General features: G+C 42.1%; 1 protein-coding gene across 1 annotated transcript in view; it reads right to left on the bottom strand.

Moving 5' to 3' along the window:
• Positions 1-23,205, bottom strand: part of zgc:113223 (uncharacterized protein LOC541424 homolog) — a 134,234-nt gene that overhangs the window by 7,652 nt on the left and 103,377 nt on the right. The window contains exon 8 of the mRNA XM_067230693.1: positions 8,888-8,996. Coding sequence (XP_067086794.1) covers positions 8,888-8,996 — 109 coding nt within the window. The remainder of the gene's footprint in view (positions 1-8,887; positions 8,997-23,205) is intronic.

Below are 23,205 nucleotides of genomic sequence, written 5' to 3'. Positions count from 1 at the left end.
TGAGGGTAGGAACGTAGATCAACTGGTAAATAGAGAGCTTCGCCTTTCGACTCAGCTCCTTCTTCACCACGACGGACCAATGCAGAGCACGCATCACTGCGGACGCCGCACCGATCCGCCTGTCGATCTTGCGCTCCATCCTTCCCTCACTCGTGAACAACACCCCGAGATACTTGAACTCCTCCGCTTGGGACAAGATCTCCTCCCCGACCAGGAGATTGCACTCCACCTTTTTCCGGTCGATAACCATGGCCTCAGATTTGGAGGTGCTGATTCCCATCCCAGCCTCTTCGCATTCGGTTGCGAACCGCTCCAGTGAGAGCTGGAGGTCACGGCCCGATGAAGCCAACAGGACCACATCATCCGCAAAAAGCAGCGACCCGATCCTGAGGTCACCAAACCGGACCCCCTCAACTACCCTGGCGGAGTCCAACCCTCACCGGGAACAAGTTCGACTTACTACCGGCAATGCGGACCAAACTCTGGCACCGGTCGTACAGGGACCGAACAGCCCCGATCAGGGAGTCCGGTACCCCGTACTCCCGGAGCACCCCCCACATGAGCCCCCGAGGGACACGGTCGAACGCCTTTTCCAAATCCACAAAACATGTGTAAACTGGTTGGGCGAACTCCCATGCACCCTCCAGAACCCTGCCGAGGGTATAGAGCTGGTCCACAGTTCCACGGCCAGGACGAAAACCACATTGCTCCTCCTGAATCCGAGGTTCGACAATCCGACGGACCCTCCTCTCCAGCACCCCTGAATAGACTTTCCCAGGGAGGCTGAGGAGTGTGATCCCCCTAAAGTTGGAGCACACATCATGTCAACAATCAAATGTATGATCAACCCATTTGACCAGACCTTGGAGGGAGAAGCAGTAAGTCACATAACATCATAAAAACTAGCTTCAGATACCGTTGTCTGACCTTTTTGAGGCTGAAGAGAGAGGAGACAATGCCTTTGCAGAGTTAGTACAATAAAGGCTATAGAGTGAATAGATTTTAAAAAATCTTTAGAAGTTTAAGGACAGAGCAAGACAGACAATGACGAAGGTTAAAGGTCGGGAACAAACTTTTAGAGCAGACCGAGACCTATCTGCTCGTTTGACTATGTTGACACAGCTCAGTCTCCCATCTTCAGTCAGCTCAGGGTCCCTTCACCAGCCAGCTCAGTCTACTATCTCCAGTCAGCTCAGGGTCCCTTCACCAGCCAGCTCAGTCTACTATCTCCAGTCAGCTTAGGGTCCCTTCACCAGCCAGCTCAGTCTACTATCTCCAGTCAGCTCAGTGTACCATCTCCAGTCAGCTCAGTGTACCATCTCCAGTCAGCTCAGTCTACTATCTCCTGTCAGTTCATGGTCCCTTCACCAGCCAGCTCAGTCTACAGTACACTCAACAAGAGGTAGACACAAGACAGCTTACACCCTCCACCTGGAACACATTACAGCATCAGATGTTTAAAAACAGTCCAATTTGGATGTTGTGTATTACTTTTTACAGGGTTTTTGGGGATCACTTGCAAGGGCTACGTCACCATTCAGAGCCAGCCAGTGTCGATTATGTCTCCACTAAACACAACAAGAGGAAAACCCAAGACTACAAAAACACTTTCAACATGCTACATGTTATGGTATTCGTTGTATAAAAACGTCTCAATAATGTTCTCATATTTCTTAGTGTTTTTTGGCTGTCCTGAGCACAGCCAGCTAAATATCCAGTGTCAGTGAGTGCCCAACAGTTTTAATCACCGCCACTGATTAAAAAAATTAAGAAAATTAGGTAAATTAAAGACAGACAGTGACACAGAAAGCAAGTATTTAATCAAAGCTCAACCAACCTACCATTGTGATGCCGAGACTTGTAGGCTTACTAGGCTAGCTTATTGACGCATGGTCACTTAGGTTGTTTTTATTATCAGCTGATCCTGTTACGAACAATTTGATTATCTAACAAGATGATACACGAGTTCTGGTTGGTTAGAGAGTTTAGGTAGTTGAGACGATTGCCTGTTAAAGTTGCTAACTTTGAACTAAGCTACAGAAAAAATTTGCAAGAATTGGAAGTGCCAACAAATGAAAATGTTTTAAGAAAAAAACGACGTTGATAATATCCTAAATCCAGAATCCTAAATCCAGCTCCTCCATCGACGGGGACAGGTCATTTCAAAAACTAAAGCCGATACACGGGCTCGGCCCACCACCTAATACTATCGTTGAAGAAAGTGTTTTAGTCCGCCTTTTCACTAACGAAAAGACGAAGTTTAGTTGAGTTGTATTATCAATCTGCAGATTGGAGAGAGTTTAACATTCGTGAAAGTTCTAATGCGAAAACAATTACATTTGTGACCATGCAGTTCATCAGCGATAAAGTAAGCAAATGGGGCTTAATCAGCTATGATGAATTAGAATTATATTTATTTACAGGGGCAATGCACATTAATGAACATGACTGTAAATGTGCCAGAATTAGCCAATATGTCTATTTTTCATCTGTAGACCCTTTACAGAATGTTAAAAAGTCACCTTAAAAACAATACATCTCATATTAGACACAAAACAAAAACACAAAAACACATTAATTGGCCTAATTAAAAAAAGGTACAACGTGTTTCCAAGCATACTAAATCATTTAAATACATTATATAAGTAGGACATTTTATCTAAACCCAACTGATGACGCAGCAAACCACCGGAAGCAAAAAACGTCTGACTTGACGGCTCCATTTTCAACTCCACCCCCGACTGCAAGCGGCAACTCTTCAATTTAAAAAAAATATTCCCATGGTTTGATGACCTGGATATAATCCTGGGTACAAGACCAATGAGCAACCCAAAAAACGTGGTTGTGCAACACCAAATCATAATTAAAGATAGTATCGCAATGCGCTGCTGTTGCTCCATTGTTGTTTGTGACTGTGATTGACAGTGATTTTTTCTCACACATTTTCTGTCCAATAGATAAACGACCTGTACGACTATGTGTCATAGTTTTTTTTACAAATGTTGGTTTGCTTAACACAGGACCGTGTGAACACTAACCGGACCAAATGAAAAATGCAATAAAGTACCAACTCATCCACTGATTCGGACCAAAGCAAACGAACTACAGGTGTGGAAGCCCCCTTATATGGCTGTGCATGGTTTCAGCGACCTCAGTGGACATACCCCTAGCGTTTGCGATCTGAGAACTAAAATTTGATAAGATTTTGATAACTTTTTTTTAAGCATTCAAATTTGGATGGGTGGTTAGGGACACATTTTTCTGTGGTGTAACAAACTCAGAACACATTTTATTGTCACTTTACAGGGACTTTAACATTTGATATCTGGTTTGCAACAAGAAACAATTATATGCAGTCCTGGTCAAAATTATTGGCACCCCTGAATTTTAAGTACAGAATATCTTAAGAAATAAATGCAAATGATCAAATTTTTTATAACTAGAATATTTAACATATAAGATGTCCAAGGTTAATGAACAAAAGTAGATCATAATCCTTAATCCACTTCCATAATAGTGAAATAATACCACAGACACTATTATTGGCACACCTCACTCATTTTTTGTAGCCATCTAGAAGCTTCTGGCACCTGTCTGGTGGTAGTTTCTGCCACTCTTTCATTGCTGTGTTCAAGCTCTTAGGTTTCCAGAATTCCTCTTTGAAATGGCAGATTTCAGCTCTTTCCAATGGTTTTTGATGGGATCTAGGTCAGGACTTATTGCTGACAGTTTAAAATAGTCCATCTTTTCCTTTTCAACTTTTTTTTGTGTTGTTGGATGTGTGCTTTGGGTTGTTGTCCTGCTGGAAGACCCAAGACCTTCGACTGAAACCTAGTTGTGTGACACTGAGTAAAAGATTTCGCTCTAAGATGCCTTGGTAATTCTCTGATTACATTATTCCTTTGATGCATTCAATGCCTCGGTACCAGAGGCAGCAAAGAACCCCCAGAGCATGATGGAACCACCACCATGTTTTACTGTAGGTAGGGTGTTATTTTCCTTATGGGTTTCATTTTGTCACATATAAACAAACTGCTGCACTGCATCCCCAAAGAGCTCTATTTTGATTTCATCAGTCCATAGAACATTATCCCAGAAAGACTGTGGCTTATCTATGAAGGATTCTTGCCTTTTTGTGCCTTTCTTTCAATAGCAGTTTCCTCCTTGGTCTTCGCCCATGGAGCCCTACTTTCTTTAGTGTGCGGTGTATGGTACGGGCTGAAACCACCTCTCCAGATTGCTCCAGGTCAGCCTGAAGCTCTGTAGGGCCCCGTTCGTCGTAAGGGTTGAAGCTAAGTTAATCAATTGACAATCAGAATAAGTAGATAAAAACAAGGCCAAAGAGTATCTAATTGATACAAATTAATTGACACTTATGAGGATATTAAAGAATATGTTGTCCTTATTCAAGTTATGCATTGTGCTTATTAAAGTTCTGTCTTATGAACTTAGTGTGGTCACGCTGTTCCTTAAGGTCTCCGAATAGGGTATATAACATTGGTTCGGTTGAAAATGGCCCGGGTGCTGTTCTATGCCCCCTGATAGATCCTCTGAAATTTTCCCGGGAAAAAACACTAGCTTTTCTCCTTTTATGGTATGCTCATTAAGATTTAGATGAGCTGCGCGCTGATTGGTTGGTTTTCAACGAGTGAAGCTGGGGAGCAAAAACGCAACACGGCCCACAACACTCACTGAAACACTGAAGGTGGAGACTTGAAATAAAAACGCGAATAAATCTATTGTATCTACACAACACTGTTTTCAACAGATGGACTAGATATTTGAAATGATAACGTTAGTTGTTTCCACTTCTGTTGTCGAAGCAAACTGGATTGACTTAGGTGGGTAGAACGTTACAGCTTATAGCAACCAAACTATATTGTGATTCAACTCAGCTTCAGTTAGCTAACTAGCTCTAGACATCTTGTTGAAAAATAACCTGACAAAGATCTGGACAAACATTCATCGTGAATTGTAGATTTACATAACAACACGGGTTATTTATTTGAATGAAACAGTCAGGAACATGAAACAACGTTTGCCCCATTGCCAATAAACTAGGCTAAATCATCACACATTCTACCTATGCTCTTGCGTTAGCAAGCTAAACTACTTTACATGCCTACAGTCTAGGTGTTTTCGCTATGTAGCTGTTCTTGCGTTTCTTGCAAATCAGCGTTAATAAAAAGCAGATGAGCTAGAGTCTACCTAACATTGACTAGACGGGCATGGCTGATGTTTGTCTATACCGTAGCGTAGAAGGTCCCTGTGCAGTTCGACCCTCGACACATTTGCGCAAACCATTTCACCAAGGACGGTTTTGAAAACCTGGGACAGTGTAGCTAAAGCAGGATTTGCTATGAAGCTGTTGCTGAAAAGAGGTGCGTTCCGACCTTACGTTCATCACAACCGCAAGCTGTAGTATGATTTTGTCGGTAACAGTTATTAGCAATGCTAACGTATCCTGTATCTAGCACCTGCCTTTCTCCAGTTCTTTAAAATAGATTATCTAGACAGGCGTTAGCAATAGGCCAGACTGCTATTTGTTTTCTGGCTATTTCTTCGGAAGCTTCCCTTCTTATGCCGACTACAGGTAGTCTAGCTAGAGTCATTTGCTAAGTAAAGTATGTTGATGTGTTTAGAAACGTATTTAGCATTCTACCTATGCTAGATACAGGAGACGTTAGCATTGCTAATAACTGTTACCGACAAAATCATACTGTAGCCTACTTACAGCTTGCGGTTGCGATGAGCGTACGGTCGGAACAGCACATCTTTTCAGGTTCAGCTTCTTAGCAAATCCTGCTTGAAATTATCCAAGGTTGTCAAAACTGTCTTGGGTGAAATGTTCAGAGCAAATTTACATTTAGTCATTTAGCAGACGCTCTTATCCAGAGCGACTTACAGTAAGTACAGGGACATTCCCCCCGAGGCAAGTAGGGTGAAGTGCCTTGCCCAAGGACACAACGTCAGTTGGCATGACCGGGAATCGAACTGGCAACCTTCGGATTACTAGCCCAATTCCCTCACCGCTCAGCCATCTGACTCCCCAAATGAATAATTGATTGTCGAACTTCGCCGGGATCTTCTCATAGACAAATAGCAGCCATGCCTGTCGAATGTTTGGCTCCTTGGGAAGACTATGAGCGTTAGCCTTCCCTGTACAGCCTGGAACACAGCATTTATGACCGTGGTCCATTTTCAATATCCTTGTTTTACTTCAAAACGTTATTCTTTGTAATTGCTTAGAAGTAGCCTACACAGAGCAGCGCGCAGCTAAACTAGCATCGGAGATCTACGCTACCTCGGACTGGGCAAGAACACCTGTGAGTGGGCTGGTCTGGATCTAAATTTTGGGGCGTGACAAAGATACAGACCAGAGCCAAAAAGGCGGTCCCCGGTGGCTTTGTTGAAAAGCTAGCGTTTTACAGCCAAATTCTTTCATTTTGAGATTTGCATAGGAAAGAGGTGTCAATGGACTTTGAGGTTCACTGTATGTTCATTTTACCCACCGAACTGTCGTTATTCAACTATGACAAGGTAAAATCGGTTTTGCAATCAATCACCCCTTTAAACATTGTGTCTCACACAGGGCGGGGGGAGTCAGGGGTGCGGGCGGAGAAAGAGGAACAATCCAGACGAGTTTCGACCACAGTGTGAGAAAAAGGCTGTATTTTGTGTCTCTATCTCTTCATTATCAGAAACAACCTTGAAACCGGGTGGAGACGGCACCCGAGCAGGTGGGACGCGTAAGCAAGAACAACTCCCTGCTGCACAGGAGAACAAGCTCAACCCTCTTCTTGTGTTTTTTGTTTTACTGCACTGTATAATATATGCTGGGGCAGGGACAGATAGTGAGTTGGACTTTGTGAACCAGCCCAAAACTCTGTTGCGGGTAGGGAAACGTAGACAACCCCAGAGCTCTGGACGTGTTGATTTCTAACTGCTGCATTAAAGCTGATATTATGGGACCTCTGCGACTCCAGACCACTCTTTCTTGAACACAGACTTGTGTCATTGAATACCATCATTAAATATTGGAATAGACACAAAGAATTTCAGTCCTTCAATATATGTACTGAAAGCACTTATATCACGGACTATATATGTGTAGGCTATATGCATGTAGGCCTATGTGTAAATCCCTCTTTGATTTCATTGGGACATGGCAGGGAATATGATGAATTGATTCATCAGCTGGTTAAGCGCCAAGTACACTTTTCTTACAGCAACGCATGCTGCGGCTTTGCCAATGTTTTCTGCATCGCCTATACTGTATAAAAATGTACCTGACGCAAAATTCCTCAAGGCTATGCAGAGTCTGAAGCACAGTTACAGTTTCAAGTAGCTTTATTGTCAATTTCTTCACGTCAAGACATAAAAAGGAATCGATATGACGTTTCCCACTCTCCCACAGTGAAACATATAAAAAGCACAGGCACAACAGATAAGACAAGACATTTCCTAAAACATAGCATTACATATTCACGTACAGCAGCATAAGCTCATAATAAAGCATAAAGCTTGCTGTGGCGTGTGATATTTGCAATGTACGGCCCGAGAAAGTCTTGCAAATAAATGAGTCCTTGTCGGCTGAATCGATATCGCTCGAACAAGAACTCATCCGTGTGAAATAAAGGATCTTGGCGATCGCGAAGAACTCTATTGGTATGGAAAGGTAATCAAACTAGAATATAGCTCCTTGGTCAACTGGGTCTCTCAAAAAAGGAGCTGCCATGTTATTTTCCGGGGGTGTGGCAAGCTTATCCAGCTACACTTACGTTAGCCTGCTCTGGAGTAGGTTAGTGCTAATTGATATGTTACTATGGTGATTTATCGAAAGTTGCTTACACGAACCAAAAAAGGGGCGTTTTTTTTATCTTGGCCTGAAAATTATCTCGTTAAACCGCTTAGCGAGCTACGACGACTACCCCCCAGATGTCTCTCTGGTGTTTTTTTCACAATCTGCACCAACCTTCGCAGACTTCTCTTATTGAGTTTCGTCTTTGCATCACATCTTGGAAGTGTCTTAACAGTTTTATGACTGTGAAACTTGATTACATTCCGAACTGTGGATTTCTAGATCTTTGGCGATTGCATTGTAGCCTTTGGAATTCTTATGTGTATGCTCTCAGACAGCTCTCGTTTTCGCCATTGTGAATAAGCAACTGGAAACAAACAGACAATTTTTATGCAGTAAAACTATAATTTAAACTATCATAATTGAGGTCACGTGAACGCAGACAATTAAGCACAGGTGAGTCTTATTTTTATTTATTTTTGTTTGAGGAACTAATTTGAATTAATCAAAAGGGTGCCAAAAATTGTGTCACAATTACATTTTATGTTTGTAGTTTTCACCAATATACAAGCATTCTTTTTTGTTTGTATTCAGTAACTTTGGACATTTCATAAAAATAAATTGATTATACAAAATTTGTTCATTTGCATTTATTTCTTAAGATATTCTGAATTATTTTTCAACATAGATGTTTATTAACCTAATCACATTTTAAAAATATATAACAATAATCTCAGTAAGTCTGGGTGCCGTTTCAATCATGGCACAGGAAAAGACTGAACAGGTGAGTCAGGTGGCTGAGCAGTGAGGGAATTGGGCTAGTAATCCGAAGGTTGCCAGTTCGATTCCCGGTCAAGCCAACTGACGTTGTGTCCTTGGGCAAGGCACTTCACCCTACTTGCCTCGGGGGAATGTCCCTGTACTTGCTGTAAGTCGCTCTGGATAAGAGCGTCTGCTAAATGACTAAATGTAAATGTAACAGGTGGCCATTGCTTAATTTATTCCTAATTGTCACTGTAACTGAAGCCACTAAATGTGTCATTCATTTGTCACAGACATCATTATATGATGGATACCAATACTTACTTTGTCTCTCTCTGGAGAAGGAAGGGCTCAGACTGCAATTTCTTGTCCTCTTCATTTGCACATGCTTTATTATATACACCTGTGCAGCAGCCAATGAAAGCATGCAAATCTGAAATACAAACCGAAAACAAGGTAAGGTACCCCAAACTCGTCGTTTGTGGAGAATGTTACCGTAATCATTGTCATACCGATTAATTTGATGTAATTGTTTTCTCTTATTAATAACTCCAAAAGGATAACAAAGAATCTCTGACATAAAATATTATGCCAGACAAAACACCACTACTGAAGTAAGCGGTGCTGGAAGTTTAGCCTGCTACTTATTTTCTAGGAACATGAATCAGTGACCCTGTTTCCAGCGTGCAGTAATTGTTTTGACTACATGACTGATGACTGAACAATTGGTGAAGACATGTTTAGTCTGAAAATTGTTTATGTAAATAAAGTATTTTTTAGCCTATTTTGTTGATATTTTATAACATCAAACAGGAATATGTTATAGATCCTTACATTTGTTGTAAACAGGCACCATAAAATGATTCCATGCATGAATAAATAAATTATAATAATGTATTTTGTTACTATCTCATCAATCCCCCCTATCCAAGTCATCCTCCTGAGGTCATAAGCTAATGAGAAAAGATGTATGACCCATATTATCCAGACTGCAATGCCTGCTAAATTCAACATCAAAGTCAACATAAAAATTGTATTTATGCGTTTATCTTATAAACACTACTGTCACTTGACAAATGGTCCGGGCCAAATATAAATAATTTGTTTTCTATATGCCACAATTACATTGGTGGGATGGCATTACAAATGGGGTTTTGGTCTGGTTTATATCTTAGGACTAAAGTGAGCATGGAACGTGTGCAGCTTTATAATCATGTCATTGATGAACTGAACATCTTTGTGAACTCTTTTGATGTGTATATCTCTTCTTGTAAAAAGCACAAAGTCACAGAAGTCGAGTCCGCTAAGTAATAGTTGCCCTTGAATTTGATAACAGCTGTTATCTGTTCTATCTCTGTTGTGCCAGCAGTGAAGGGCTTATAATAGTATGTGGACTGTATGAATGCGTCTGAAACCTTTTTTCTCTTAATTGTTTGGACTTTTCTAGCCTCATCCAGATCAAAGCTATGGTTTTGATTTGGTGTTGGTTTACAAATGTCTGGAGAGAGAGGCATGGGGATGTTCTTGGTACAGTAAGACTAGTTTAAGCAATCACAGTAGTAACTAGAGAGGGTACAATTTCTGGGGAAATTGTAGGGTGTGCTTGCTTGCGTCGGTTGTACAGGGATTTTAATGCCATTTTTACAACTGATATTCCTGTATATTTTATATAAAAATGCATAGGGCCTACTTATTATGTATAAATATTACATAGATTTAAAAGCATCTTTTTTTTGCTGCTCATTTACAACTCAAAATACGAGTGAAGTGTAGAATGAAATATGTCCTCATTTCCCCTGCAAGAGGCAGCCTCATAGCTGAATCAAAACGAATACATTTGGCAGACCGGTGTAAAAATGGACCTAATCTCTGTGACTTAAACGTCCTTTTAAGTTTTCCGTTCTCGTGATATTTTCAGGCATTTAGCCTACTCATATTGCATTCATTCATTAATAAAGAACCCCCTTTGAAGATTATTCTACGACGTTACCGGCAGAAGATAGAATCGCGATTCAAACAGTACCATCTGCTAACTGAAAATATGCCCCCAAAAACGTAAATAAGCTTGACATTTATTTAGTGGAAAATCGCTCATTCATAAAAAGCTCACTGGTAGCGATCATCGTCAGTAACAACGCAAAATGCGATATAGCCCCGTGTGGAGAAGCTGCCCCGGTAAATTCTACTACTACAGTACAGTACTAGACTACTGCTGTGTTCGTCTTGGTAGCGATTGCGTTGGTTGAATTCGATTCAACCTTCCGTTGTACGGTTTAGGCTGAAATTAATTATTTTCATGAACAGATTGACAAAGTTTAGGCTGTGGCAATGAAGTTCAGGTTAGTAGTCAGATAGTTTCACCTATTGAAAGACTTTTGATTTAAGTAAGGGGAGTGCCGAACATGTTCTGTCGCCGTTTGACTTCCTAAACAGCTGTGTAAGTTAGATGTTTTTGTCGTGTGTCTCGCGTAGGCTACAGCGTTGCAATGAGCAACACTGGTTTGAAGCCACAGGTAATGATAATTTCACCAACAAATCGTTTACTTGTAATGTAATGTCATAGTAAATCCTACAAAGAAAATGTATTTGTGAGGAATGTTTATTTTAACGATTGAAAACAGATGCATCATAGACCACTGTGGTATGTGTTGCCCGGGCAACAGAGGCTAATGTCATGCTAATGCTTCAGTGAAATAGTAGACTACCGTTTCCGAAAGTAGATGTGGGCCTAGTTCCTTAATAATATCAGCTAATATTGTACATTACATTTCATAATTGTGTTTCACATCACAAAGTAAAATGAGTAAATAGTTATCACCCTGGCCTCTTTGCTTGTGGCGTTTCTGCAGCTGCCTTGCAGTAAAGCTATAGTTAGCCTAGCTATCCCCCAAGTTAACAGATGCAAAACGAATGTTCTGCTACAGGTAGTCACGCGTGTTTTGGTGACGTAGTGACGTTAGTAACGTCAGTGATTGTGGCTAGCAAATTAGCCACCGTTAGCTTCACTTTTCACCACAAAAACGCAATTTCTACTTAAACCATGCAACGGAACGTAAATAAAAATACAACCAACGCAATCGCTAACAAGACGAACATTTTGACACCGCCGTTGTGTATGTAGTCCAAATATTGACTGATCCTTAGGGGGGCGAAAATAAATAATAAATAAATATATATGTGAGAGAACAAAGGTTGTGCCCTTGCCGAAGGCAAAGCACAACCAATTAAAAAAATATATATATTTTAGGACTCCCCAAATCAAACAATTTATTGTAACTAGAGGGTACAATTTCTGGGGAAATTGTAGGGTGTGCTTGCTTGCGTCGGTTGCAGATTGGTCCGTTTATTATGAAACAAGCTGAACCCCCTTTGAAACAAGCTATTCTAACAACGGCAGTATTTTTCAGATGGATTCGCGATTCAAACTAGCCTGGTCCTAACCAGAATCTCGTACATTTCATTTGTACAGAGAGTCAGGGCTCGATCCATAGAGAATGCGAAGTTACGTCACTGTAGGTTAACGATACGTCACGCCTTGTTGCATATTTGGGATTGCCGCCATCTTTGCAGGCTACACGCCCTTTCCAACCGGCCAGTCCGAATATGGGAACTTAAATTCCCATGGCTCCTGCCGCAATATCTTCGCCGTCCAATAACCAATTTTATTTCTGAAAACTGCCAGATACTCGTGACAACATAAGCTAAAAGCACATCTAATTTGGTTAAGGGGTTAATGGACGTGAATTAATAAATTTATCGTGATCCATCTTTTGCCTAAGCAGAGTCAGAGAGGATACCATGGCATGGGAGACGTCCTACAGTGTTAGATGTACTGCTTCAAATTGAAAACTGAGTCAATATTTGGAGTAAACACACGTTTCTTAACATATGTTGTCAATTTTGTAAGTTAAAAATCTTAACCTTTTTGTTAAGAAGCATTTGTTGGAGTAACGCGAGTCAGGACCAAATTACACAATCCGGTTTCTGCGTTTGTGACAGGCAGATACTGACCGTAGTAGCCTGTATATGCCTCGTTGTTTGCAGATTTCTGTGAAACTTGCTAAATAAACATTAGCTAGCTACACTATGTAGGCTATCCTTTAAGCTAAATAGCTATATATGTCAAAGAAAGTCAAACCTTTTTAATTATGGAGAATTACGGTTTATCCACTAATTACTAGAAGGTTCATATCTTTCTAACCAAATAATATATTTATAATCTGTCTGCTGTTCTACATTGCCCACAATTATGTATATTTCATATGCACTAAGTTGTCTCTATCTTGTAATACAAGTGGTTGAAAATGAAGATGGAGATTATTGTAAACATTGATGCATGAAATGTTATTGTTTTCTCATGATTTCCCTTAAATAAGCATACATATAGGCTCTACTACACTGCGCACAGGTGCGAGCAAGTTTTAACCATAGACATAACATCTGGTTTTAACGTATTGCAGCTGTCAGTTACGTGAAAAGAGGTGGTGGGACACGAAAATACTCAAACCATTATTTGCAATGGGAAACGTTTATTCCTTTCAACTAGCAATAAACCTCATAGGCTGCATCCTGCGATAGCCTACTGCATCTGCCCTGCGCTGTAACAGCCTGGCTAGCGATCTAGCCAGCTAACCTTCACCCTCAGTGTGAACAATCGAACCAAGCAAACTAACATCCAACACTTCACATATCAAAATAAACACAAGAGTTCAACAATAGAAACTTAAGTAACAATGCTTCCGTGAACAAAATGAACCCCCCAACTAAGTCCCCTTCTGTCTGCCGCAGGCCAGGGCATGCTGAAAACCAAGAGCGCCGACCGTTGCGAATACAACATAAAACCACATTTTCCATTAACGATTAGTTTGAACCATTGACTGTAAAAAAAAAGGTTTGAACCCATCCACCCCCGATGACCTCATTCGGATCAGTACAGAGGGGCCCTCCCTGGAAATGTTTGATGGCTCTAAATGTGCTGATCAAGACGCCCACTGATGTATGTTGTATGTCCGTTGACCTCACAAGATGGCGCCCAAACAAAACGGTTTTGCCATTTACCCAGAATTCAACGAGGCATTCTCTATTGTTAACTTCCTTGAAGGTGGGTACTCTGTTGAAGTTTACTATTGGATCTGCCCAGAGCCACTCTGGATCTGCCATAACCAATCGCTAGCGTTCGCCTTAGCCAACTCCTTCATGACTAACGGAGCTGGAAAATCAAACGAACCCCGTGGGCATCAAAGATTGTTCTTGCTCCGGCTCTAACTTCTGGATATTCGGCAGCGTTGCCACAACGGACCGAATGGCTTTGCTCGCATCTTTCTCCGCCGCCATTACGGAACTACAACACAAACTAGCACACGACATCATCGTCATCGTTCTCAGCCACTCCCTCTGTTCGCTGATTGGACAGGTAGAAAATTAACCGGAGACATCTGACTTACGTACCTCATACCCAGACCTAGTCCAGAAGCAAAATCAAAATTGAGCGGAAGCCAACGAAAATCATTGACGTGGGTGGCTTGTTACATATCTGAGGAGTGAGTTTCACCGATACACATCGGCTACATTCACCCCTCAAACTCACTTTGGCCGGTTAGCTGACGCTAACCTAGCGATCCGCGTCACGACGCCAGTGTAACAGACGTGGTCTTGCAAGCTTCGTCAGAGATATCGGGCAATCGTCCCACACTGGGTTCGAACTTACCACCTCTGGCTTCCCAAGCGCCACCACTACCAACTACGCCAACGAAAATCTAGCAAATCGTTGACGCGGGTGGCCTTTTACATACCTGAGGAGTGAGTTTCACCGATACACACCGGCTACAATCGGATAGGAGATAATCTGTTTATCATGATTAAAAAAACAAAAAGTAATAATTGAATAATATATTTACCACATTGTAATATGAATTAAAAACTACAAACAGTGAGTTTTGAACAACATTTAGTTTTATTTTGTGGTTGCTCAAAATGTGTCCCACATATTCGTCACCACTGTCAGATATTTATAAAAAGCAATAAAATCAGGCAACTACAAGGTCAACTACATTCCTGAGGACCCAATTTTCAAACCTTCAGCTCTACTGCATGTTTCAAGATCACTCAAGCTCCCGTAAGTTTGCTATTTTCTCTTTAACTTGTTCATATTTGTTCATATTTGGACACTGCTACTGTCACAACCATAACATGTCAACACCGTCTCTTTCGTATAAAAAATATTTGATTAGATTATGACAAATGTATACTTTTGAAGAAGAGGTCTGAAGTAGCTAGCAACAGAGGGGAAACAAAATGGCTAATGTGAACAACTCATGCATATCATGTGAAAGAGTAGGTTTTTGTCACCACCGTCAGACGTCACCACCATCAGGTTTTCTGTCTGACGGTGGTGACGTACAGTCTGACGGGGGTGACAAAAACCTCCAAATGGTCCTCAACAGAGGCTAGAATATAATTGTTGATCACAATAAATACCGATATGACCTGTAATGTTTCATTAACCTCTTTTATATTTCTTTTTATGTAATTCCCCCTATATTTCTTCCATACAGGCCTACACTTCATGCTACTATTAAGCAATATAGCGCGAGTAAGAGTGAGGATGTTCTTGGATATCCTCACGGCTGTGGTTCGGCCGCAGCCACGAGGCCGAAGGCCTCATGAACACGAGCGCTATATTGCTTTTATACAGTAGTTCCACTTGCATCTGAACACGTTTGAAGCGATTAAATTGTGTTTTCTAACATTCATTTTGATTTTCGCCCGCACTTAAAACTTGTTCCAAACAACCAGCTTGGTTGCTCCGCAACTTCATTGTATTTGAACTTGGAATGTTCGCGTTTCGCAGTCTAAAGCAAAAGGTGGAGTGATTATCAGCTGTGAGCCGTGAAGATTCTATGGTCGAGTGAGGATGTGCATGGATATCCTCACTCAAAGTGCATCATTGGACATCTCTCGAACGTTTGTCGGCCAATCGAAAGTAAATGATTCTAAATAATTAGACCGGACCTAACTGCGGTATAACCATTGATGAACTATACCATCGGCCTATCGTCCAACCCTAGGGGATGAGGTGTGCCTTCCCTCTCTCAATTCACTATTATCTCATGTTCATTTGGTTTACGTCATATGGGATGCACATAGTGCACTTACAACCTACCTACATAGCACATAGTATACAACATCCCTTGTAGGCTATGCATCTCCAATGACTAAAGCCAAATGAAAATGTCATGACAACATTTAACCAAATCTAACTTTCACTGTAATTCCCCCCAATTTCATAGTCATAACACTCAACATTGACTTTATGTATTTTAGGAAGTTATGGCTAGGCAGCAGCAATATGTGGAGGAGAGAAGGAGAAGAAACAGGGAATATCAAAACAAGCGTTGAGAGAAAATACACAGTGAGGCAGAGTTAAAGTAGGAATACCTCAGAACGGAAAGGCAAAGATGGAAGAAGGGAAGCTAAAAAATATCATTGACTTGAATGAAAGGGAAAAAATAAGTCAGAGAAAGGCTTGGAAACGTAGACAAGTATCAAGAGAAGGTAAGAGAAAGGGCTCAGATCACCCAGAAACTCCCCCAGACAGTCCAGTGGATCAGGCCATACACAAGCCAGCTCGGAGTAGGCAGGCTATAGCAGGAGAAAGGGGAAGAACGAAAACAAGAGCAAGATACTCTAGAGAGGTGAAAGCTATGAGAAATAAACTTCAAGAGGTAACAAAGGATGGGAACAAAATGAAAAAGCGTTGGGTACGAGAACAAGCAAGGACTAAAAAAACAGAAAAATCATCAAGAAAAAAAACTAAGCAGCTACTGCGGGGAAGCCAACTCAAAAACCCATCCATTAAGAAAACTCTGCTGTTCCACAACGCACTCATTCATGAATTGAAACAAAACAAGTCTGTCCACAAGAAGAAGAACTTGACTCTGTCAGGCAAGGTTCTGAAAAAATATCGTCTAATTCACCAGACAAGGCAATTTGGCGTAACATATAACACTGCGGAAGAGGAGGCTTACTGACAAAAAACCTGCATACATTCAAACAATTACTCAGAAGGTTCAGGATTTCTACCATAATGCAGCACGAATGACAACTGACACAATCACACGCAAGAAAATAAAGCATCAGAGAATGATTCTGACTGATACACAGGGCTGGACTGGCCAAATGGGGACGACGCACTTGTGGGCCAAATCGCCGATATAAAAAATTAAATCATTTTATTTATTTATTTTTAGGGGCGGGGGGGGGGGGGGGGGGGCGGCCCATAAAGAACTGACAGCAGCCCATTGTATTTTTTGTTTTTTTGGTCGGGCCGGCCCATAGAGAACTGACAGCAGCCCATTGTATTTTTTGTTTTTTTGGTCGGGCCGGCCCATAGGGAACTGACAGCAGCCCATTGTTTTTTGGGGGTCGGGCCGGCGCATAGACAACTGAATCAGAATCAGAATGGGTTTTATTCGCCATGAAAGTTTGCACAGACAAGGAATTTGCTTTGGCAGGAAGGTGCAAACATTAAACATATAGGAATCTAAAATTTAAATATGAGGACTAACTATACTAAGGGTACATACGTAACTAGCAAACTAAGGGTATATAACTAGCAATGGAATTAGATTAAAATAAACTATACAATAAAATATAAAATAAAATATAAGTTGCAGTAATTAACAATATAAAAATACAAATATTACAGAAAATACAAATGGTACAGGATTGTATTGTCCAGTGCAAAAAGCTGTGTTGTTTTAAGGGCATTAAGTCATGAAGTCATAAAGTGTGAGCCCTTGGCCTTGTTGAAGAAGCCAACAGCGGAGGGGAAGAAACTGTTTTTGTGGCGTGTGGTATTGGTCCTGATGGACCGCAGCCTTCTGCCGGAGGGGAGTGACTGAAACAGGGAGTGACCAGGGTGGGAGGAGTCGGCCACAATCTTCCTCGCTCGCCTCAGGGTCCTCGAGGTGTGCAGGTCCTCGAGGGCAGGCAGATTGCAGCCAATCACCTTCTCAGCAGTGCGGATGATACGCTGCAGCCTGCTCTTGTCCTTGGCAGTGGCAGCAGCGTACCAGATGGTGATGGAGGAGGTGAGGATGGACTCAATGATGGCTGTGTAGAAGTGCACCATCATTGTCTTTGGCAGGTTGAATTTCTTCAGCTGCCGTAGGAAGTACATCCTCTGTTGTGCTTTCTTGGTGAGGGAGCTGATGTTCAGTTCCCACTTGAGGTCCTGGGAGAGGATAGTGCCCAGGAAGCGGAAGGACTCCACAGTGTTGACTGGGGAGTCACACAGGGTGATGGGGGTGAGTGGGGCTGTATTCTTCCTGAAGTCCACAACCATCTCCACTGTCTTAAGAGCATTGAGCTCTAGGTTGTTCTGGCTGCACCAGGTCACCAGGTTGGCTGCTTCCCACCTATAATCAGACTCGTCTCCACCAGAGATGAGCCCAATGAGGGTGGTGTCGTCCGCAAACTTCAGGAGCTTGACGGACGGATGACTAGAGGTGCAGCTGTTGGTGTACAGGGAGAAGAGCAGAGGAGAAAGGACGCAGCCCTGGGGTGATCCAGTGCTGATGGACCGGGAGTCAGAGACTTGTGTTCCCAGCTTAACGCACTGCTTCCTGTCAGACTGGAAGTCTGTGATCCACCTGCAGGTGGAATCAGGCACGTTCAGCTGGGAGAGCTTGTCCCGAAGCAGGGCGGGGATGATGGTATTGAAGGCAGAGCTGAAGTCCACAAACAGGATCCTGGCATAGGATGCTGGGGAGTCCAGGTGCTGTAGGGTGAAGTGGAGGGCCATGTTAACTGCATCGTCTACAGACCTGTTGGCTCTGTAGGCAAACTGCAGGGGGTCCAGTAGAGGGTCTGTAATGGATTTAAGGTGTGCCAGCACCAGGCGCTCGAAAGACTTCATTACCACAGAGGTCAGGGCGACGGGTCTGTAGTCGTTATGTCCTGTTGGCCTTGGCTTTTTGGGCACAGGGATGATGGTGGAGGACTTGAGACAGGCTGGCACATGGCATGTCTCAAGGGAGGTGTTAAAGATGTATGTAAACACCGGAGACAGCTGGTCAGCGCAGTGCTTGAGGGTGGCTGGAGAGACATGGAGAGACAGAGTCCGGCCCAGCTGCTTTGCGGGGATTCTGCCTCTTGAAAATTCTGTTAACTTGACCCTCCTGAATGGAGAGAGTCGTCACTCTAGAGGGGGGGAGGTGGGAGGCCTCCTGGGTGGGAAGGTGTAGTTCAGGACTGTCCAATTGTCTTTCAAATCTGCAGTAGAACTCATTCAGGTCGTTGGCCAGGCAGGAGTCGTTAGTGGAGTGGTGGTCTCTGGGCTTGAAGTTGGTAAACTGCCTGAGCCCTCTCCAGACAGAAGCAGAGTCGTTTGCAGAGAATTGGTGTTTTAGTCTCTCTGAGTACCGTCGTTTAGCCTCCCTCACCGCCTTGCTAAACCTGTTCTTCGACTCCTTGAAACTGTCTCTGTCCCCACTCCTAAACGCGGCCTCTTTCGCTGACCTCAACCTTCTGAGTTTAGCTGTAAACCAGGGTTTGTCGTTGTTGTAGCTCACCCTGGTCCGTGTTGGTATATAGCAGTCCTCACAGAAGCTGATGTATTGGTAGCAGTCGTGAACATGTCCCAGTCAGTGCAGTCCAAGCACGCCCGCAGATCCTCCATAGCTTCACTGGTCCACTGTTTCGATGTCCTCACAACAGGCTTACAGCGCTTTAGCTCCTGCCTGTATGCAGGAATCAGGTGGACCATGGCTTGGTCAGAGTGACCCAGTGCTGCTTGGGAGACCGCATGGTATGCTTTGCTGATTGTAGAGTAGCAGTGATCCAAGGTGTTTCCTTCTCTGGTAGGGCATTTGATGAATTGTCTGTATTTGGGGAGTTCTTGAGTGATATTGCCTTTGTTAAAGTCACCTAGCACAATAACCAAGGAATCCAGATTTTCATGCTCCACACTCAGTATCTGGCTTGCGAGCACACGTTGAGCCTCGTTGACGCTAGCCTGCGGAGGCATGTAGACGCCAACCAGAATGAATGATGCAAACTCTCGTGGCCAGTAGAAAGATCTGCAGTTAATAAAAAATGATTCCAGATCAAGAGAACAGTGCTACAGAATCACTGTCACATCTTCACACCAGCCACTGTTAATGTAAAAACAAATACCACCGCCTTTCGTTTTGCCAGAGAGCACAGGGTCACGATCCGCTCTCAGCAGTTTGAAACCTGCTAGCTCTAGCGCAGAGTCTGGGATCAGTTCACTCAGCCATGTCTCCGTAAAGCACAAAACGGAAGATGAATGAAAGTCTCTGTTTTTCCACACCAGTAGCTGAAGTTCATCCAGTTTGTTGCTCTGTGAACGCACGTTGGAGAGAAATATCCCCGGTAACGCTGTGCGTGCCCCACGCCGACAGAGTCGCACCAGTGCACCGGCTCGTTTGCCTCTCCTACGACGCTTCGCTGCTAGGACAAAGCCGAGGGTGGCTTTGACTATAATTCCCACTAATTCTGCCGCTGGAAGCAGAAAAGTGGGAAATAAATCCACAGGAGTTGTAGTCCTGATGTTTAGAATTACTTCTCTTGTTAGAGAACCCCAGAAATCTTGGCAGAACACTGAATTAACAGACAAAACGACACAAAAAAGGGCGCACCTAACGACCGAGGCAGCCTTCATCGGCGCCATCTTGGATCAGACAGCGGCCCATTGGTTGACAGCGGCCCATTGGTTAATTTCCTTAATTGGCACTCGCCTGACCCAATCAAATCCAGGAAGACACAAGCTGTTGGCTAATGCCTAACATCGCATTGGAGGAACTGTGAAAAGGACTGCAGACAGCCTTATACTGCGGGGGAATGACATTGTGAATGGGAATATCTTCCATGAGATGGTTGGCAGAAGCCTCTGCAGCACTAAGCTCTATATCATTACTGAAGCTGACATGCAGCCATATGATGCACTCCTTTCTCAACCACTAAAACCTGTACCTGCAACAAGGAAACTCCATCAGGTCACACCGACACACCAAAACAACTCTGAGATCCATTGCAGATCACTGTCCTGTTTCTGCAGTGAGACACTGTCGTGCGAGTGTTTCAGCCCAACAATATTCCAGTTGACTGCCAACACACCCAGGGGGTACAGGTTGAGGATGATGGTCCTATACCAATGCAAAAGAGGAAACGTCCTTTGGCAATGTTGATGGATGAAATGAAACGGGAGGAAAGTGAGCAGGAGGAAGAAAGGGAGGAAAGTGAGGAAGAGCCAATAGAGCAAGAACCACTGACCAAGAGTGGTCCTGACGGGACTGTGACAGATCTATCTGCTGATGTAGTTCATTGCGGAGATTGGCTTGCGGTCATTAATGACCAGAACTGGTGGTTAGCAAAGGCTTTCACTGTGGACGCTCATCATCAAGATGTGGAAGTGGAGTTTTTCCACCCTCATGTGCCCAACACACAATTCTATCCAAAAGGAGGTGGAAAGGATATGTGCTTCATACCATTTGACCATATTCTGGTCAAAAATGGAACCGTCATCACCAGGTTGTGCTAGCAGAACGAGGGAGATATACAACCTGTCTGCTGAAGTCATGGACTTCATAGAGGAGAAACATATACACCATATACTTCCTGATAAAGCTAAATGAGTGGTGGAGTGATGTAAATCAGTCAGGGAATACTCACAGGAGTTCACATATGAATTATTATTATTTTTGTGCCAAATGTGTTTTGTGGTATTTACACAGAATGCTTTTCTGTTTTTGGAAAAGAGACTGTAAGACGTAGTTATTCATTTATTATTTCAGTTTATAGTGTAGTTTACAGAAGAATATGATCTATATTATTTTATGAGTGGGGGGCACTACATGACAGTCTAATATGAGGTCAGTGGTGAATTCTATCTTATTGCTACTTTTATCTTTTTTACTTATGATTATTAAGGGGTACTTTGATAGCCTATTGCTAATTGAACCTATATGTTTCTTATTGAATGTTTGCCACAGTGCTCACAATTGTTATTTGTTATCTGTTCTTCATGTCCAATATACAGTTTACAGAATATAATGTATTATTTTATGAGTAGGGGGCACTAGATGACAGTTTAGGATGATGTCAGTGATGCATTGTACATTATTCCTACTGATAATGATTTAATTATTTACTATGATGATTTGATATTTGATGATATGGGAATGGGGTACTTTTAATAACGATATTGCTTAATTGTATCTTATATCCCTTGAAAAATGTTTATCACAGTGCTCAGGATTGTTATTTTTTGAACCCAATAGTTAAATAAAGTTGTTAAGCAAGAAGCCATTGACTTGAGTGGTATACATTTTGGAATTGTATGTTGTAATGAGGCCACTGTCACGACCATCAGATTAGTGTCACCACTGTCAGTACTAAAGTCACTACCGTCAGAGAGAGTTTTATTTGTTTTAAATGAATATGCTTACATTATGTTTCTTCAGTGCTGTTGAGTTATTAAAGTAATAGTCTCTTTCAATACAAAAATATGTTTGTTAAATAAACATAGGCTTAAAGTATACGTTGTATGATGTTAGATCCTTTAAAGGAGTACACGTGAAACAGTATAAAAAATTAACAATAGTGAATATTCAACATTTAATAGCATATATGTGTATTAAGAATGCCAGATAATGATTTAAAGACTCTAAATACATATTAGACCAAATAAATACAAAATAATCAGCTTTTTATTGTGTCTGACGGTGTTGACAAAAACAAAGTAATAACTGGAAAAATGCCTATTTTATGAAAAAAATACAAAACAGCCAAGACCTTTGTCTATAATGATATACCTTCAGATTTTGTAATTTAACTAACTTTTTATTTTCAAAATTAAAACCTGTTCTATCCAAATTCCCAAGAATCAGTGATCTATGCGTCGTTGCTAACGTGTGCTGACGTTGTGACGTAGGCTAGCACTGAGTTAAATTTGTGCACACAACGCACTTTTTGCCACAAAAACGTTGTAACCTCCTAAACCGTGCAACGGAACGTAAATAAAAATACAAGCAACGCAATCGCTAACAAGACAAACCTTTTGACACCGGCGTTGTCTATGTTGTCCAAATATTGAGGGATCCTTAGGGGTGGGAAAATAAAGAATAAATAAATATATATGAGAGAGAACAATAGTTGTGCTCGCCGAAGGCTTGAGCACACCCAACTAGCCACGCTGTTCCATTTGTTAATGCCCTGTAAGGCTGTACTTACATTCGCTCCTCGCTGGCTGCTTTGACTGGCTAGTTGGTGTAGAGGGGGCTGTGGAGGTGGGCATAGCTCAGTTAGCCTGACTTAACTTATGATTGTTGTGCTAGCTGTATGTTTACTTTGACTTGCCAATTATGATGTTTGTCGTCCACTTATACCCGAGTAAAATGAATGACAAACACATGCTATGTGTGTGAAGTTGTTTATAAATGGAACCGGGAATGTGATGCTTTTATTATACAAATGTAGCAATTGCTATCAAACTAAAGGTAACTATGTAGCTATGATTGCTAGGAATGTTTGATGGAGGGCTGGAGACTTATGAACAGAGATGACACTTGGTTATTGCTCAATGACACTGGCAAAATTAATGTGCAATTAGCATAGAA

This window comes from Osmerus mordax, chromosome 27, assembly GCF_038355195.1.
Source record: "Osmerus mordax isolate fOsmMor3 chromosome 27, fOsmMor3.pri, whole genome shotgun sequence".
Taxonomy (NCBI): domain Eukaryota; kingdom Metazoa; phylum Chordata; class Actinopteri; order Osmeriformes; family Osmeridae; genus Osmerus; species Osmerus mordax.
Note: the sequence above shows the minus strand (reverse complement) of the source record. Positions and strands in the feature narration are given on the sequence as shown.